The sequence below is a fragment of the Orycteropus afer genome, unplaced genomic scaffold (genome assembly GCF_000298275.1).
Source record: "Orycteropus afer afer isolate SDZICR_OR568_19922 unplaced genomic scaffold, OryAfe1.0 scaffold00350, whole genome shotgun sequence".
NCBI lineage: Eukaryota > Metazoa > Chordata > Mammalia > Tubulidentata > Orycteropodidae > Orycteropus > Orycteropus afer.
Genome location: NW_006921937.1, coordinates 2,413,341 through 2,427,762, shown reverse-complemented (window position 1 = coordinate 2,427,762; position 14,422 = coordinate 2,413,341). Strand labels below are relative to the sequence as shown.

Here is a 14,422-nt window from a genome sequence, read left to right as displayed (position 1 = left end):
TGCCACATCTTTTTCCACAGAGCAGCTGTTGAACTGTCAACCTCTTGGATAGCAGCTGAGCACTTAACCACTGCTCATCAGAGCTCCTAGTCTGAATATAGTAATCATTAAATGTATATAAAACTAGCAAAGACATTGAAACGATAAACACAAGCCATTCTTCTGTTCAGTATCATCCTTGTTACTTTTTAAAGTACTGTATTTGAGTTCTGTGCCTGATAATTACAGGCGACAAACAGCTGGACAGGGCAGAAGAAGTTTTCTTTCTCTTGAGGTGTTCTAATGAATGTAGACCAAACCTTAACTAAGGTGGTGTGTATCTGGACACAAACCTGAGCACTTATAAAAGACTCTCAGGCTACATTTACCCCTGAGCATGACCTTCTCCTATACTCATATTTATTCCGAGAACAACTATATACAAGATGTGGGGTAAGTTCCCTGGATGGAGCTAAGGTCCAGCTCAACAGAATCCTAGTTTTAATTCCATATTGCATTTTATCCACACAGAACATCTATGATACTGTGCTTGGATACCCATTAGCTAATGATACAAACTTCCAGGTAGCAATATGAGGGTAAATGACTGGGTAGGGTGGAAATAGGATGGCTGTCTCTATGTCTCTCCTCGTAACTGCTTTTTGCCTCTTTAATGTTCACTTGATAGCCTAACCATCTCCTTTATTCACATCTGCCTTGCTCCTTGGTTGTATGTGTCTGTGTACACACACACATACTACATGAGTGTGTTTGTGAACTAAGATAATAAAATCCTGACAGCTCAAGAAACTGGTACAAATGTAGGGAACTACGTTGTGGGATGCCTTCTTTGAGGTGAAGATACTTAACCAGAAGGAACTGTTCCTTTTGTGCACTTGTGTTTTGTAGTTTTTCTGGGGGGAAAAAAAAGTTTTGTTGCCATTAAGAAGTTTCTATGGATGAATTGTTGAAACATTTCTTAGGAATTTTTTTTTGTGAATAAAGTAAAAAAGATATGTGTATGTGTATGTGTTTACAAAGGAATAATTCTGAAAAAAAGGCTGATTTTATAGTTTCCTTTTCTTCTCTACTTGGACCATTATTCTAGCTGCTCTGTTCTCTAGAACACCCTCCTGTTCAAACTTGCTTCCTGGTGTCACAGCTATCCATAGCATCCCTTAGGAACAGCTGTCTGGGCAAAGGAAGAGAGAAATGACCACCCTACTGATAAAGCCAAAGTATGATGATGCTTACATTGGACTTATTTCTGGCAAAAAAGAAAAGAAGAAAATCCTAAGCAGTCCAAGTAATTCCCAATATAAAATGATGTGTACAAATATTACCTTACCTCAGCAGAGGGGAAAGCCAACTGTGGTTGGAATGTGCTCTGCAAATGTGGCATTACCAATGCAGTTTTAGCACCAAGAGAGAAGGTGTCTGTGGCGCCTGTGTGTGGTAGCCTGTGAACTGTGCCCATGAAGTAGAAAACCTCTGAGAAACATCAATAGTCCTAGGTGTGAAAAGGATAGATCTGCTGTTCCTCACATCTATTCTTTTCTATTTACAATGGGCTGAAATGGCAGGATTGCTGTGGTTATTTAGCTAACAAGAAAGACCCTTGTCAGAACTAGTTTTTTAATGCATTTACCTTTGACTCTTTCTTAAAGTGGAACATACATATTACCAAAAACCCAAATAGTTAATACAAAAATGACCTTAGAAGGCTGTTGCAGGTAATGTGGTATAAACTCATTGTTAATGAGAAGAACACTTGCTCTGTGGGAGACAGAATGCTGGACGCCAAGTCTGGTGCTGTTTCCTATCTATGAGATCTTCTTCTTGATGGCAGTGAGCTCTTTCTGAAGGTCAGTGAACTTGGGGCGGTTTTCAGGTTTATAATCCCAACACTTTAGCATTATTTTAAAAATATCCTCTGGACAGTGCTGAGGAGCTGACATCCGGTATCCTAAAAACCCAAGAGAAGGGAAACAGAATTTAGCATGGAGGTAAGATATTCACACAGGACGTTATGCAGTTTTTAAATGTCAGTATCTTGTGTTGTATCTGTAACAGAAACAAACAAAAAATCCATTTCATGGCAACTTATTTATTTATTTATTTTCCCCCTATAGGTAATGCAGAATTCAATACTACAGAGCTACAGGTTTAGTCTTTATTTCACAAGAGACTTTTTTTTTTTTTTGTGCTTGTCACAGGGACTTATGTAAGGTACATCACATACAAATGCATGTTTTAGTTGCTTTTAGATACTGTGGGCAGAGTTTTTTTTTTTTTTTAAAGTATCTCTACAGCCTATGTTTCTGAAGATGAAGGGAGGATAAGGATTTTATAAACACTTCCTCAAAAATGAAATATAAATGGATATGAATTGTATTATTTTACAGTTCAAGAAGAATCTTATCTTCAATTCAAAGTTGTCTGGGGGTGGTGGAGCAATTTGTGGGTAATGTGTATGTGCATGTGTGTGTTTGCCTTAGAAACTGCAATGTCTGTGAGGGGAAGGAGAGGGAAGGAAGGAAGCTAGAAAGTTAGCATCCTACACCCGATTCTACAATGATCACCTCTTGGCATGCCTGATGCCAGGACGCTACCATTTTGTTTAAAGCATTCTTTTTGTTGAAAGCTAAGAAGCTGTTGCCCACACAAGGGCATGTTAGAATCTTACCATCATCTAGTTATTTCCATCTCAAATCTGAGAACACCACAGAGTTTTCTCATAAGTGTCAAAAAATTCTCAAAAACTTTCTTCTTCCTGCTCTTCACTTACATACTCAAATGGTATCACCCCCTGCCCTGGGAAACATGGTCATCAGACACAGCAGCAGCACTGCCTCACTGCTAGATGTGAACACCTCTAACCTGTGTCTTTGGCTCACCTCTTTCCACTTGTTCTCGTGCTTGCTGGTTTGTCATTCCAGGGTATGGACAGACCCCTAAGCTGAAAGTCTCCCAGAGGAGGATGCCAAAGCTCCACGCATCACTCTCAGAACTATATCTCCCTGGAGAGGAATAAGAACCATAATCAGGTGAGGCCCAGTGGACAAGTGGGAGAACTTTTCTGGTTAGATATGTCTATGTCAATCACATAATAACATAATACAAACTTAACAAAGAAACTCAGTAACCAATGGTCCTCTTCCATTTACTGATATTCCTTTCAAGATTTAGTAATATTACCAATTAAATGGATAATCTTCAAGTTACTAGTTCAACCAAACCAGATTCTGAATCATTTTCTCCTCCCACCAAGGAACAAATATTCAGCCAGAATACAAGCATACTCTTACTGTGGATGAAGGATTTAAATAAAAAAAGATATAAATTTGCACACATCAAAGCTGAGGAAATTAAATAATCTGGATTCCTGCAATTTTGGCTTTTGCCTGAATCATTTTCTTTCCACTAAAATTATAAACAAACTTAAAGCAATAAGGAAAGTTTCTTAACTTCATATTTTTATTCATTACTGTCTACAGATATTCTTATATGCTTAAGATCTCATTTTCTCCACTGCTAGCTTCATTCCCAGAAAATACATTTTTCTAACTGTTTTGAACAGAGTGGAAATTAACATAGCTGTGTGATAAAAACATTAAATTACATGGTGCTTTGCTTTGTCAAAATAACTTGGTGTATCTGTTCTACTGAGCTACATGAGTTAAGTTCTTAGAAGGTTTTTTTTTTTTGTTGTAGTTTTTTAGAGACTCAAATAAACCCAATACAAGATACCTTCTGGAGATGGATGTGAAATCAAAAAAGAAGGCAGAAAATCCTTTACAATCCCCCAAGGGTTAAGACTTCCCAAGATTTTCTCAGTATGTTTGTGCTTTTGGTTTAATTTTACATACAGAGTATATACAATCATTACTAAACTCCATTTGCAGTGGTGCCAAAAGTTAAAATGATTAATTTTCTGTCCCTCTTGTCCACCCCTCATCTGTCAGTCGGTGACACTGTGGTGGCAAATTATTAAAATTCATTAATAATCTGAATATGGAATGTACAGAGTATGCATCTAGGAAAACTGGAAATTGTCAAAAATGAAATGAGAGGTATAGATGGATATCCTAGGCATCAGTGAGCTGAAATGGACTGGTATTTCACCATTCTGAATCAGATAATCATATAGTCTACTATGCTGGGAATGACAAATTGAAGAGGAATAGTGAAACATTTTATTGTCAAAAACATTTCAAGATCTATTCTGAAGTACAATGCTGTCCGTGATGGGATAATATTCATACACTTACAAGAAAGGCCAGTTAATACTACTATCACGCAAATTTATGCACCAATCACTAAAGCTAAAGATGATGAAACTGAAGATTTTTACAACTTCTCCAGTCTGAAATTGACCAAAAAGAGTCAATCAAGATGTACTGATTATTACTGGTGATTAGAATGTGAAAATTGGAAACAAAGAAAAAACTTTGGTAGTTGGAAAATACAGGCTTGGTGATAGATATGATGCTGGAGATTACATGACAGAATTTTCCAAGACCAATGACTTATTCGTTGTGAATACCTTTTTTTTCAACAACATAATGGCAGCTATACACATGGACTTCACCAGATGGAATACATAGGAATCAAATTGACTATATCTGTGGAAAGAGGCAACAGAGAAGCTCAATATCATCAGTCAAAACAAAGACTGGAGCTGACTGTGGAACACACCATCAATTGCTCACATGCAAGTTCAATTTGAAGCTGTAGAAAATTAAAACAAGTCCATGAGAGCCAACATATGCCTTAATTATATCCCACCCGAATTTAGAGACCATCTGAAGAACAGATTTGATGCGTTGAACACCAGTGACTGAAGACCAGACGAATTGTGGGATGACATCAAGAACATCATAAGACCAAAATGGATGTCTGAAGAGACTCGGAAACTTGCTCTTAAATGGAGAGTAGCTAAAGTGAGAGGAAGAAATGATGAAATAAAAGAGCTGAACAGAAGATTTCAAAGGGTGGCTTGAGAAGAAAACCAAAAGGGAAGAATATGCTCAGCATTCCTCAAGCTGAAAGAACTGAAGAAAAAATTCAAGCCTTGAGATGCAATACTGAAGGATTCTAATGGCAAAATATTGAATGATACAGGAAGCATCAAAAGAAGATGGAAGGAATACAAAGTCATTGGACCCAAAAGAATTGGTTGACATTCAGGATCAAGAACCAATGGTATTGAAGCAAGAAGTCCAAATTACACTGAGGAAATTGGTGAGAAACAAGGCTCCAGGAATTGATGGAATTCCCATTGACAGGTTTCAACAAATGGATGCAGCTCTGGAGGTGCTTACTCATATATGCCAAGAAATGTGGAAGATAGCTACCTGGCCAACCAAATGGAAGAGAGCTACATTTACACCCATTCCAAAGAAAGGTAATCCAATATAATGTGAAAATTATCAAATGATATCATTAATATCACACAGAAATAAAATTCTGCTGAAGATAATTAAAAACACTTGTAGCGCTATACTGACAGGTAACTTCAGGAAATTCAAGCTGGATTCAGAAGAGGATGCGGAATGAAGGATATCATTGCTGATGTCAGACAGATCTTGGCTGAAAGCAAAGAATACCAGAAAGATGTTTACCTGTGCTTTATTGACTACACAAAGGCATTCAACTGGATGGATCATAACAAATTATAGAGAATATCACAATGAATGGGAATTCCAGAATTGTGTTCATGAGGAACCACGAGGCTGTCATTTGAACAGAATAAGGGGATATTGCATGGTTTAAAATAGGAAGGGTGTGCATCAAGGTTGGATCCTTTCATCATACTTATTCAATTTGTATGATAAGCAAATAATCTGAGAAGCTGGACTATATGAAGAAGAACATGGCATCAGGATTGGAGGAAGACTCATTAACATAACCCTGCTTACTCAAAGTGACAATGACTTAAAGCACTTACTGATGAAGATCAAAGATTACAGTTTTCAGTTGGTTTATATCTCAGCAAAAAAAAAAAAAAAATCCTCACAACTGGAAAAATAACAACATCATGACAAATAGAGAAAAGATTGAAACTGTCAGGGATTTCATTTTACTTGGATCCCATGAAAGCAGCAGTCAAGAAATCAGATGTATTGCACCGGGCAAATCTGCTGCAAAAGACCTCTTTAAAATGTTAAGGAGCAGAGCTGTCACTTTGAAGATCAAGGTATGCTTAACCCAAGCCATGGTATTTTCAGTTGCCTTATATGCATGTGGAAGCTGGACAATGAATAAGGAAGACTGAAGAAGAGTTGATGCCTCTGCATCGTGGTGTTTATAAGAATACTGAAAATACCAAGGACTGCCAGCAGAATGAACAAATCTGTCCTGGAAGAAGTGTAGCCAGAGTGTTCCTTAGAAGTGAGAACTGCCAGACTTTGTCTCAACTACTTTGGTCACATTGTCAGAAGGGACCAGTCCCTGGAGAAGGATATCATGCTTGGTCAAGGAGAGGGTCAGTGAAAAATAGGAAGATCCTCAATGAGATGAACTGCAACCGTGGGTACATGATGGGCTCACGCACAGCACAGACTGTAAGGATGGTGCAGGACCGGGCAGTGTTTAATTCTGTTGGACATAGGGTCACTATGAGTTGGAGCTGACTTGATGTCACCTAACAACAACTTCCCTCTTATAGCTTCCTGCCTTAACTCTGTCATTCCAGTATTTATAAATGGCCCTCCTCTAAAAATGGCTTATAACTTTAAGTAGGATGGTCCTTTCTCTTTCTTTAAAAATTTTTTCTCTAAAAAAAATTAAAATGAGAGTTTGCCTGCACTATGATAAATGTGCTGACGTCAGAGTCTGGAGTGTACTTCCTGAGTATCATCTCCAGCTGTGTGAATTAGTTTCCTTCTTAGAAGGCAGTAATTATGGACACTGACTATGCTATTTGGTGGGAAGATTAGTTTTTTGTCTGTATATCAACTCTTTTCAAGTTTGGCATCCAATAATTTAATACTTTTCATGAAGGTCTTTCAATGGCTATAGGTTAAGACAAACCAGTTCCTTAAGAGAGTATAACTTATACAGAGCCATATTATGTTTTTTGGTAAGATAATATTTGGACAGAGATTAAATTATATTAAAACCAAGATCACACTGCAGAAGTAAAATTTAAAACCAAACTCTGTTACCTGGACACATGAACCTGGTTTTGCTGGGTAATTATAATGATGTATAAGTAACTTAAAATTGTATACTATTTTGCTACTTTTCGATCTTTCATTTGATCCTCATCATTCCCTATTAGGAGGAAAAGGTACTATCGCTCTTATCTTACAAATTAGGAAATATAGGTACAGAGAAGTAGATGGCTTACCGAGCTCATACAGCTAATGACTTAACCAAAAACAAAACCAGACTCACTGCTGTTGAATTGGATCCAACTCATAGCGATCCCTCCTTGGGTTTCAGAAGCAGTATCTTTATGGAAGCAGACTGCCCAATCATCCTTGGCTGGTGGGTTTGAACTGCCAGCCTTTTGGTTAGCAGTCAAATGGCTTGGGCACTATGCCACCAGAGCTCCAGCTAATGACTTAACTGGCTGTGAAACCTCATACCTGATGAGTGGTCCAGAACTCTTTTCACTACAAATCCTGCCTTCCTCACCGGGGCAGCTGATGATCAGTTCCACCACACTAATTATATTAGAGGGTTTAACCCCAAATTCCCAGGTGACAAGAGAAAAGACTTCTTTTCAAAATCAAAGATTCTTAGTGGTTACCCGGGGCAGGAGGGAGCGGGAGAAGGAAAGCTGTTGTTTGTGGAGCATTGAGTTTATGCTAATAGTGGTGAGTATTCTGGAAAGGGAGAGCAGTAATGGTGGCACAACAAGAAAAATGTCGTCAATGACTCTGAGCTACGAATGAGGAAGCTGCTATGTTGGCGAATGTCCTGTGTATGTTTGCACCAAAATAAACGTAAAAAAGAAAAGAAATAAAACAATTTGTTTTCAATCATTGATGAACAGGTTACTTTATTCCTGATTTGGAGATCAGTATGCTATTTTTCTTATAGTACCTTTGGTGACAGCAATGACTGAAGATGGTGGCAATTTATGCTGAATATCTATGAAGTATGCTACTATTCTGTGTAAAATATTGGAGGTGTGGGATACATAGGAAAAAATGTATCTGAGAAAACCTCTGAGAGGCATATAAGGAAATAAGTAAGTGTATTTGTCTCTGGGAAGGAAAGTTGGGTGTTTAGGGACAGAGGTAGAAGAGGGGCTTACATTTCATTGTAGGCTTTTTAATATATATTTTTTAAAAAACAAGTATATATATTATCTTTTCAAAAATTAAACAACAATGAGAAAATAATGGTGAAAATATGTTTAATTCTACATCCCTAAGCAAAACTGTCAGAGAGCCTTCTTAGACTAAAGGTCTTTTTACTCTGCATACTTCATAGCGACATGGATGGTATTTCAGCTACTCTGATGCGAGAGTGAAGATACAAATCAGTAGGGAAGGAAAACCCTTTGGAAGTAAGGCAAAAGCTTACTCCCAATCATACAACCATATTTGTATAAAACTTGAAAGATGCATATCAGTAAACAGGGACTTTCATTCCTGAGATAATTACTTACATTTTCTCTTAAAATACGCTAGGAGCTCTGGTGGCATAGTGCCTAAGGCACCTCCTCGGAATGAAGATTGGGCAATCTACTTCCGTAGTGATATAGCCTCAGAAACCCAAGGAGGAGTCGCTATGAGTTAGATCTGACTCTACGGCAGTGATTTTTTTTTCCTTAAAATATGCTAGAATTCAGAGTCCGTGAGAACTAAAACAGCTTCTTTGGGTACAATTTTGCCATGAGACTTGCAGCCCTTTTCAGGAATTCCCTCAGGGGATTGGGTAATAAGTACTTCAAACTATGATCTCTTCCTCATCTCCTGCTAAAATATGTCTTTGTCATCTAGGTTCTGCATTTTATAAAGTTAATATTAAAGACTGCTAAAAACTGTCCTACACAGTCAATCAAAGATCTTGATGCTTGTCCTTATTACTTAAAATGTTTTAGGTTTGGTTGTTAGAGCATCTAGAATTAGAAGTTAGATTTGTAAATAATAGACTTGAAATTCAGTTAAAATATACTATGAGTGAGGGAAAATTTTACTGGGCATAGTTGCTTAACTGTAAGAAGATATTTAAGATAACATAATGTAGAGAATCCAGCAACTAGGGTTAAAAACAAAGTCTAGACAGCTGGATTTTAATAGTAAGCATGCAGGGCTCTCAAGTCCAGCTAGAGCTCCCTTACAGGGATGCTTAAGAATCAGTAAGATGAGACGTGAAGATGTTTTGGGTCATACGAAGAAAACCTCAGTGTAAATACAATGTGTTGTGATCCTATGTTTTGTCCTGTGTTGTTCCTTTAGTAATACAGCACCAGACTAATAGTAACAATTACCTCAGAGAAGAATCTTATGGAAAATTGCAGGTCTGCTATTGGCTCTAGATTCTGAGAAATAATGGAATTAGTCTGTGATCATTAAAAGGTTCACAAAGACTAACTTTCTAGCACATGGGAAGGCAAACTAAGGGTAAGGATTTCTATATGTAGAGTATTAGGTTCAAAAACATCACTGTTGTCAACTACAATGTTGTTGTAGGTATCATTGAATCTTTTCTGACTCATAATGACCCTATATACAAAACAATGAAACACTGCCTGGTCCTGTGCCATCCTCACAATCACTTCATACTTGAGCCCATTGTCACAGCCAATGTGAACATCCATCTCATTGAGGGTCTTCCCCTTTTTTGCCAACCATCTGCTTTACCAAGCATGATGCTATTCTCTAGAGACTGGTTCCTCTTGACAACATGACCAAAGTATGAGAGATGAAGTCTGGCCATCTTCACTTCTAAGGAGCATTCTGGTTGTACTTCATCCAAGGGAGATTTGTTTCTTCTCTGGCAGTCTAAGGTATATCCAATATTCCTGGCCAATACCATAATTCAAATGCATCAATTCTTCTTTGGTTTTCCTTATTCATTGTCCAGCTTCTGCATGCATATTAGGTGATGTGATTGAACGTGCCATGGTTTGCATCAGATGCACTTTAGTCTTCAAAGTGACATTTTTGCTCTTTAACACTTTAAAGAGGTCTTTTACAGCAGATTTGCCCAATGCAGTACATTGTTTAATTTCTTGACTGCCACTTCCATGGGCATTGATTATAGATACAACTAAAATGAAATCCTTGACAACTTTAATCTTTTCTCTGTTTATCATAATGTTGCTTATTGCTCCAGATGTGAAGATTTTTATTTTCTTTATATCAAGGTGTAATCCATACTGAAGGTTGCAATCTTCAATCTTCATCACTAAGTGCTTCAAGTCCTCTTCACTTTCAGCAAGCATGGGTGTGTCATCTGCGTATCACAGGTTGTTAATGACTCTTCCTCCAACTCTGATGCCATGTCCTTCTTCATAGAGTCCAGCTTCTCAGATTATTTGCTCAGTATACAGATTGAATAAGGATGGTGCTGAAAGGATAAACCCTGATACACACATTTCCTGATTTTAAACCATGTAGTATCCCCTTGTTTTATTCGAATGACAGCCTCTTGGTATATGTACAGGTTCCTCATGAGCACAGTTAAGTGTTTTGGAATTCCCATTCTTTGCTAAGTTATCCAGAATTTGTTATGATCCTCAGTCACATTTTGAGTGCCTTCCAACTTGAGGGCTCATCTGGCACTGTATCACACAATGTTCTATGCTATTCACAGGGTTTTCAATGGCAAATTTTTTCCAGAGGAGATTGTCACATTCTTCTTTATAGTCCGCCTTAGTTTGGAAGCTCTGCTGAAACCTGTCTACCGTGGGTGACCCTGCTGGCATTTGAAATACTGGCAGCATAGCTTCCAGCATCACAGCAACATGCAAGCTACCACAGTGTGACAAACTGAAAAAGCAGTGGTCAATGACAATTTGTCGTTGTTGTTAGATGCTGTTGAGTCGATTCCAACTCATATGGACCCTGTGTACAACAGAACGAAACACTGCCCAAGTCCTGTGCCATACTCACAATCCCTGCTATGTGTGAGCCCACTACTGCAGCCACTGTGTCAATCTATCTCCTTGAGGGCTTTCCCCTTTTTCTCTGACCCTCCTTCACTTTACTATTTCACCAAAAAGATAGAAAGAACACACAGAACCAAAGAATTCACTGTACCAAAAAGAACTGGTCCTTCTCCAGGGAATGGTCCCTTTTGACAACATGATCAAAGTAGGTAAGATGAAGTTTAGTCATTCTGCCTTCTAAGGAGCATTCCAGCTACATTTCTTCCAGGATAGATTTGTTGGTTCTTCTCACAGTCTATGGTATTTCCAGTATTCTTTGCCAGCACCACAATTCAAAGGCATCGATTCTTCTTCAGTCTTCCTTATTCATTATCCAGCTTTAACATGAGGAGACTGAAAATACCATGGCTTGGGTTAGGTACACCTCAGTTGTCAAAGTGACATCTTTACTCTTCAACACTTTAAAGAGGTCTTTTTTTCCCAATGCAATATGACATCTGATCTCTTGACTGGTGCTTCCATGGGTGTTGATTGTGGATCCTAGTAAAATGAAATCCCTGACAACTTCAATCTTTTCTCCATTTATCACGATGTTGCTTATTTTTCCAGTTGTGAGAATTTTATTGTCTTCAATCTTCATCTTAAGTATGGAAAGAGATGATGAAGAAGCTCAATATCAGCAATCAAAACAAAGCCAGGAGGTGACTGTGGAGTGTATCATTATTTGCTCTTATGTAAGTTCAAGATGAAGCTCAAGAAAATTAAAATAAGCCTATGAAAGGCAAAATATGATATTGAGTATATCCTATCTGAATTTAGAGACCATGTGAAGAACAGATCTGACGCACTTAACACCAGTGACCGAAGACCAGATGAGTTGTGGGATGACACCAAGCACATCATACATGAAAAAAGCAAAAGGTCATTAAAACGACAGAAAAGGAAGAAAAGACCAAAAAGGAAGTCAGAAGAGACTCTGAAACTTGCTCTTGAATGGACAATAGCTAAAATGAAAGGCAAAAGTGTTGAAATAAAAGAGCTATACAGATTTCAAAGGGTCGCCTCAAGAATACAAAGTAAAGTATTATAATGAAATATGCAAAGACCTGGAATTAGAAAACCAATATGCAAAACACACTTGGCATTTCTCAAGCTGAAAGAACTGAAGACAAAATTCAAGCCTCAAATTGCAATACTGAAAAATCAGGAGCTCTGGTGGCATAGTGCCTAAGGCATTTGACTACTAACCAGAAGGATGGCGGTTCAAACTCATCAGCCACTCCGTGAAAGGAAGACTGGGTAGTCTACTTCCGTAAAGATTTACTGCCTCAGAAACCCAGAGGGGGTTGCTGAGTTGGAATCGACTTGATGGCAGTGAGTTTGATTTGGTTTTTTTGAGGTGGGCAAAATACTGAACAATGCAGGAAGCATCAAAAGAAGATGGAAAGAATACACAGAATCACTGTACCAAAAAGAACTGGTCAACATTCAGTATTTCAGGAGGTAACGTGATTAAGAAGCAATGTTACTGAAGGAAGAAGTCCAAGCTACACTGAAATAATTGGCAAAAAAACAAGGCTCCAGGAATTGACAGCATACTCATTGAGATGTTTCAACAAGCAGAGGCCATGCTGGAAGTGCTCACTTGTTTATGCCAAGAAATTTGGAAGACAGCAGCCTGGCCAACTGACTGGAAGAGATCCTATTTGTGTCCATTCCAAAGAAAGGTGATCTGACAGAAATTATCAAACAATATTATTGCTCACAAGTAAGAATTTGCTGAAGATAATTCATAAACATTTTCAGCAGTACATCAGTAGGAACCGCCAGAAATTCAAGCTGAGTTCAGAAGAGGGCATGGAATGATGGCATGGAGATCGCTGGTCAACTACAATAGCCTAGTCAATTTCTCATGATCACAACTACCTACACTTATATATTTTATAGTGTTGTTGGTGTACAGAATCCTTAAAAAATAGATTCCAGTGTCTGGATTAGTCCAAATTACCTACCAAGCTATATTCAAAACATTTACCTGTTTTTAACTTTAGAAATACCTCAAAAGTTAATTTTTGTGAAGTAAGTTTGGTTTTAAACCAACAGAGCATCATTTTATATTTTTATTCAAAACATACTACATCAATTCACCAACCCATGGGTTCATATGCTGCCCTTAATGAAAATGTAATTTATAATTTCACTTAAAGTACAATCTGGTCTTTTTTTAAAAAAAACCCTGGGCTGTTAATCATCTTGTTATGGCTCATTCCTTCCCACCCACAGATAATGCTGTATTTACTTCCAATAACAATGACACATAAAAATCAAGTACAAAAAAATCCCTGCTGTTTTAACATGTAACTCCCTTCTCCCTCTTTCCACAAAATTTATACAAGCTCCATGTTCTAAGATGCTAAGAAACTATATCACCTTTCAGAGTGAAAAACTAAAGAAATGATTGACTTAGTATTTTAGGAACCTAACATTAATGAGGTTTTGGGACCAACATTATAAGACAGTCAAAAGAAATGGTCCAGAGCCAAAGCAATGATTTTACTCTGTGTAAAATTTGACTATTAAAATATAAAATAATCTTTTCCCCCCCTTTGATAAAAAAGGAAAAACTTTTCTCAGACTATTATTTAAAATGTTTATCCACCTTTTTAATCTATCACTCTTACATACAGAAATCTGATTGATAATTTCAATGGCTTAAGTTTATGTTCATGTTTAAGTTCTAGAATGAAATCATTCTAACTTGAGCTCTGCTCTACCCTTGTAACTTTCTTTGTTCATGTTTCATGCTGATGCAGCTCATTTTTACCACCAAAAGGAAAAACAGAGTCTATCCTTACCATAATTAAGAGCTTCTGGTGCTGTCCATTTAATGGGAATCTGCTTTAAGCCAGAAGATGAATATACTCCACCATCCTCTTGACGAGACATTCCAAAGTCACTGATTTTCAGAATATTATTTTCACCTACCAGGCAATTTCTTGCAGCAAGGTCCCTAGGTTACAATAAGACATAGAAAACACCTATTAAAATAAATTGAAAGCTGCTTTCACATTTATGACTTCCACACTTTGCATTTTTACATTTGCGATGTATTTATAATAAGGTTGTGAATGCCTGTGATTTACCAGTCCTTCTCCTCTTTTCTGTCATAGCTAAAAATCATCCACAAGCATATTTGCATATGGAACAGGCCACATGCTAGTTTTCTAAGCAATATATATTTCCATTTAAATAGTAAAACATTGACTGCAGGATTAAAAGGGAAAATCATGGAGGAGAGGCAACGTACATTTGGCACCTTTTCCCTCTTCACTGTTTTTCTTAGAGCAGCACTCTCCAAAAGAAATTTTT

General features: G+C 37.6%; 1 protein-coding gene across 1 annotated transcript in view; it reads right to left on the bottom strand.

Moving 5' to 3' along the window:
• Window positions 1-1,802: 1,802 nt before the first annotated feature.
• Window positions 1,803-14,422, bottom strand: part of FER (FER tyrosine kinase) — a 627,157-nt gene continuing 614,537 nt past the window's right edge. Inside the window, exons 16-18 of the mRNA XM_007952586.2 lie at window positions 13,909-14,063; window positions 2,877-2,999; window positions 1,803-1,945 (exon numbers count right to left, since the gene is read on the bottom strand). Of these exons, the coding sequence (XP_007950777.1) occupies window positions 1,803-1,945; window positions 2,877-2,999; window positions 13,909-14,063 (421 nt within the window). The remainder of the gene's footprint in view (window positions 1,946-2,876; window positions 3,000-13,908; window positions 14,064-14,422) is intronic.